The sequence below is a fragment of the Phaseolus vulgaris genome, chromosome 7 (genome assembly GCF_051622355.1).
Source record: "Phaseolus vulgaris cultivar YP4 chromosome 7, ASM5162235v1, whole genome shotgun sequence".
Taxonomy (NCBI): domain Eukaryota; kingdom Viridiplantae; phylum Streptophyta; class Magnoliopsida; order Fabales; family Fabaceae; genus Phaseolus; species Phaseolus vulgaris.
The window spans coordinates 9950987-9957062 of record NC_143504.1 but is presented as its reverse complement, the minus strand read 5'-3'; the positions used below and the strand labels follow the sequence as shown (position 1 = coordinate 9957062).

The 6076-nt window shown below is 25.8% G+C and overlaps 1 protein-coding gene across 1 annotated transcript; it reads left to right on the top strand.

Moving 5' to 3' along the window:
* The first annotated feature begins 490 nt into the window (after positions 1-490).
* On the top strand, positions 491-1490 carry LOC137828153 (uncharacterized). Its single transcript, XM_068634605.2, has one exon. The coding sequence runs from the start codon at positions 591-593 to the stop codon at positions 1284-1286; it is 696 nt and encodes a 231-aa protein (XP_068490706.1). The 5' UTR covers positions 491-590; the 3' UTR covers positions 1287-1490.
* Positions 1491-6076: the final 4586 nt, after the last annotated feature.

Genomic DNA, 6076 nt, shown 5'->3' with positions numbered 1-6076 from the left:
ATTTCAATGCACAAGATGGAGTGTAAGCAAAAAAGGCAGAAGAGTGTATAAACTGGTTTGCTGAACATGCCGGCTCCACAAACATGAACAGTGCCAAACACACATAAATTAAGTGCATCTGGGACCTTGGTATTGACTTCCACACACAAGTAGCCAAACACAAACTTAACTCAGACATGTGGACACAACTTAAAGCAGCCTCCATTAAACTAATCACAAAGTTCTGGTTTCGAGAATTGTTATATCTCCATGCATATGTACAGTTTCATCTAGAAGCACTCTGAATAATAATAATAATAATAATTAATATTATAGCACCTTCTTTTTAGCCTGCTCTTCTAGATGGTTAATCAATGATCTGTTAAATTCGAGTACCTTTTATTTTTGTTTTTTTATTTCTTTTCATCTAGATGATATCGACTTTATGTCTGCATCATTACCTTTAGCTTCTCTCTCTCCTCTCTAAATCTATTCCATATATATTCAGAAGATTGAACAGATCAAGACACTTATAAGCAGCAAACAAAAATATTCTTCACTCTCTCTGTGTTCATATATTCCCTTTTGTTTCTTTCTCACACAGAATATCGATGGCGGTTAAAGAGTTTCACTCGGATCAAGAAGTAGGGAATGAAGAAAGCAACCTACTGCAGGTAGACCCATATGAAGAGGAAGAAGAAACCCTCTCTCTTTGTGACCTTCCTATTTACAGTGGCTATATGTCAGATACATGGGGTGGTGAAGATGGAAAAAGATTTGGTGATGATGGTGATGATGGTGATGATGATAATCTGTTCGAGTTCTTCAGTGAAGAATTCACCTCTTCAAGTAACAGTGCAGCCGCAGAGAACATAATCTTCTGCGGCAAACTCATTCCCTTCAAGGATATTCCTCCGCGTGTTGATGAATGCAACAGCACTGCACGAAGGAACGTGCAAAAGGGTATTGCAAAACGCGGTTCGAACGGTTCAAAGAGCTTTGCATGTGACTACACGTCGGATGGGAAGGTATCGCTGGTGAGGTGCACCACCAAGTCTCGGTGGTTTTTGTTTATGTTTGGGATGTCCAAGTTGTCTAGCACTACTGAGATGGAGCTGAAAGATATCAGAAACAGACAGAGCCGGAGGGGACCGGCGGCGATGTTTCCGGCGGCTGAAGAAGACGCCGTGAAGGGGAAGAAGAGAGGATGCAAGGGGATGTGGAAGATTTTGAAGTCAATCACCATGGTCTTAGGTTGTCGCAGTAGTAAGCTTGCAAACGACGTCGTAAAGGCTGCTTTGGTGTGAATTTTCAACATCACACACCCGCCTCTACAAAATGCACTTGCTTCTTGAGTTTAATTCATATACCATTATTATATATTTAATGAGATTTTATTTTTTTCTCATTATATAAATAGAAATGTGTGGCAAAATATAGTTTTATTTATGGTGTTATTTGTGTAAGAATATTTGTGCATATGAATTAAACTCAAAGATGCAGTTCATAAATTTTTCTAGATATTTTTTTACTGTCATATAACTTCTTAAACAATAGCATGATATGATTTTTAAAGATATTTTTGTATTTTTTTTAATAATATTTTTTTCATATATAATAACAGTTAATTGTTATTATTGGAGGTGTCAGCATAAATGAGATATCAAGTTACATAGTAATGACTAACATTACATTCTTGTTTAAAGTAAACAAGAATGGAATAATTTATGTTAGTGAGTTTAACGGTCTCTTTTATTGAATTTATTTTCATAATTTTAACTTATACCTTAAACTTTATAATAAGGTTAATCAATGGTATGAGTTGGATTGTTAACTGTCACATTTATTGAAATCCAACTTAAGTTGAAAATTTATTTTATAGGTGAACTCATGACACCGTCCAATTAACACGGTACAATAATTATTTCTAGTAAAATATTTTATAAAGATAAAAAATAATAAATATAAATAAAAGTTTTGAAATAAAATAATAAGATATTTAATTGTGTTAGTGGGTAACCTTGATTTTAGCCATCACCGAAAGAAAAAAAGAAGGAAGATTCTTTGTCTTTTTTTTTTTTCATGAAGACTTTTATGATTTTTCCTTTTGGTCTCACACCATTAACTCAAAAGTCAAAACACGCGCAAATCGATAATGCAAGGTTTCACAACTCTTTATAATAATATAATAATATTTTAAATTAAAAAACAATTTTTTTTTTAACTCTCAGTCAGAATGCAATGTTAAAGTTTTTTTTTTTTTGGATGAAAAAAAAAGTGAAGAGAGATTAGTAGATTATATAGAAAATATGTTTACATCAATTAAAAATGTTTTTTGTTTATTACTTTTTCCGTTATAAAAAAAATATTAGTTTGTTAAAGATAAAACTAAAACATTTTACAGTACAGTTTTTAAAGAATTCTTCATTTCTAAAGAAAAGCAACCAACATTAATCTTCAACAGTGAATTTCACAGGTTTTGATGGACTCAATTTGCATCTGACTATAATTTTTAATTTGTTTTTTTCATTTGGATAATCTCCAGTTTCTATTTGAACAAACAACGCCTAGGTTATTAAGCAATTTTGAAATAAATTTATTTACAAACATTTAAAGTTGATTTTTCTTATAAGTTAAATTATGTACTTGATTTTTATAGAAATGTATTTTTTTTATAAAAATTGGCATCTACAAAATATTTTTAACTTCTGTAAAATTTTGAATTTAAATAAGTAGAAAAAAAAGCTTGCACACACTAAGAAAAAAATAACCACAAACATTGATGTTGATAAATTAGCATGTGTTGGGAAGTAGTACTAACATACATCAATAATAAAATAATATCAAGAATGCGGTAAAAAAGCATGGTCAACTTCTATTTAAAAGAAACATTCAAGAAATTCAATCAAAACATGATGTTAAGATGATATGTCTATCTTAGACCAAGTGCAAAATTACCAGAATAAACTTAGATCAATAAAAAAAATCATATTTTTAATAAAATTTTAAACTATATAACTTTATGTAATTCAACTAATCCTATAAAATTTTAAAAATTCAAATTGTTTTATAATTTTCTAACTATCATTAAACATTTCAATTTTTATATCATCTTAAATCTTTACATGACTACAAGTTGATATTATACATACAACCCAAATACGTATATATCACAATAAATTTGTATAACTGTTATAGATAACTATAACATACAAATTCAAAATTAGTATCTAAATTACATATATATTTTTATGTAATTATGATAAATTTATATATACAGATATATTCGGATGTAATTGTATGTAAGTTTAATTTGTTTTTTTTTTATATTTAAAAGTACTCAAAACCAAAATCAGTTCCACATTTGTATATAAAAAAGTTATTCTGAAAGACTATAATTTAAGTTATTTTTCATTGATTTTAAATTATAATTACAACTTCAAGTGTTATTCATTTTAAACCAAGTTTCTAGGCTTTGTGAAAAAGGAAAATTACTTAGAAAATTGAGTACGATGGATGACCTAAATTGATGATGAATAGCATGCTGTGAGACAAAAATCACAACGGAAAACAGAAGCTCTCGGTGATATGAGAGAATGGTACACAAAAACATCTTCCAATTCAAATGGAAACAAAATATTAAAGATAATAAGAAGGAAAAGAGATAAGTGAAACCCAAAGGTTTTTTTAAACCATATAGTTATTTTTTTTACAATTACCATGATTTTTAACCACAGTCTTATAAATCTATTTGAATTATGTTGACAAATTTTGTAATTTAAAATGATTTCGAAAATAAATTTAATTAATAAAAATCAGTTTATAAGGATATATTTTAAAAAAAGCATAGGAGAAAAACAGTAAATAATGGGGAAGTGAGAAATGTGCGTTCATATTATTTTGTATTCACGTGATGATGATGAGTGTGCATCTATCTATTGGAAACAATGGAGGAGGTGAGAAGACCAGACTTTTGATTCAAGGGAACTCCATTCCGAAACTTTGGTTCATGTTAATAATGAGAATGAAAGTAATAAAATTAAAAATGTAATGTTGAAGGAGAGGGTGAATGATGTTTGTGCTAAATGTATAAGAATAAATACTATACACTGATAATTGTTTGCATCTATTTTTTTTTTTCACTTTTACTTTTACAACTCTCATAAATAATAAAATATTACATTTAATTATTAATAAAATAATAATATTATTAATTGTGAAAATGAGAATCCTAACAAAAATGTGTTGAAACTATAATCATCCTTTACTAAAATATTGAATATAAAATATTGCTTTCCATATTCAAAATAAAAGATAATACTATATTAAGTTAATTACACTGCATTTAAATACTCTAATAATCTTATAAAATGTTATGTTATGTTTTTTTTTTAATTTTATTATATTTTTAGTGTTGTTTTTTAAAAATATTAAGCATAAGTAGTTTTTTCTTTCAATGGTTTAGTTGAAAACAAATATTTTTTTAATATATTTTAAAATTGTCTCTTTTGATAAATAAATTGGAAAAGTGTGTAATTTTGTTCCTATTTACATGTTTATGAAAAATATGTGATACATCGAAAACAATTTTTTTAGCCATTATGTGTGTTGTATTGTTAACCTTTTGGATAATAATTTTATGACATAAATAATTGTTTTATAAAAAATTTATCACAAAAAAAATATTTATTTAAATATTTTCCTTATTAATATATATATTAAAAATTTAGATACATATAAGTGAATGATAAAATTAGAAAATACGGATATATATATATGTTATGCAAAAAAAACATGGAATTACAATTTCATATTTGTTTTTTTTTAAAATAAAAACTTTCATATTAGAAATTATTATACAACTTGACATTTCAGTTATGAGCTCCATATTTGTTATTAGTGCTCCATACTATGTTTTATTTTTATTCGTGACAATTTGCATTATAAAAATTTATTTAATTTGATTAAAATTGATATTTAATTAAAATAAAACTAAATTGAATAATAATAAATTTACCATATATATATCTTCTTACCTGTATTCATATTTATTAAAATAAATTATAGATTTATACTGATAATATAAGTGAGTGAATAATATCGTTTATTTAATTTTAATATTAAATATAATTATATATAAATTATAAAAATAAAAAAATGCGGATACATAGGCATCTAAGTACCTATGTTCCCGATAGTAATAATAATAAATATTTGTTAAATATTTAATTTTAATCCTTTAACTTCTATATATCAAGCAATACACATATAAACTAATTAAAATGGAGTAAATGATAAAAAATAATTAATATTATTTTGAACTTTGAAAATGACTGTTATATAAAAATAAAATGTTTAAAAATTAGTCAATGGAAAAGAAATAAAAGAAGAAAGATATGTATATACACGATAGACATAGGGATTATTTTATTTTTAAATATATGGCTCAAATTTGTTTTATAACGGTGGATAGTTGAATACTAAAAACATAACGTATTTTTTAAAACATGTCATGGAAATAATTGTTGTAATAAAATAAAGAAAAAAAATTGCATTGAGTTAATGAAAAATTATACACAATCCAGATACATGTATACAATTTAAAATAATATATATAATAAAAAATAAATTTATAATTAAATGATGTGATAAATAATTAAAATAATTATAGATTAGATGTAAAAGAAAAAAAATTATAAATGTATCATGGTTAATCTGTAATATAATAATAATATTTAACTCAGTATCTGTAATATAGTAATAACATTTAACTCAGTCCAAGGATACTGGGAATATACTCTATGAAAGGTGGACCAAACGAACTAATATGGTTGGAGAACATTTGGCTCCAAATCCAAAACTCTTCAACTGTTTCTTTTCATTTAGTTCCATGTTTGAATAATTTTCGATAAAAATCTGTTTCTTTTGAAATTTATATGTACACTTTAATCTAGAAATTTGACCATTTTCACCACATAGGAAAAAAATAAATCTTTTTCATTATTTTAACACCAGATTACTGATATTGGTTAATAGGTCATAAAAGTAACTGTTTATTATTCAGGAAAATAGGAAGATATAAAATGAATGTGAGTTG

Excerpts from the sequence above, each read along its gene's own strand:
- LOC137828153 (XM_068634605.2), top strand. The coding sequence starts at position 591 with ATGGCGGTTAAAGAGTTTCACTCGGATCAAGAAGTAGGGAATGAAGAA.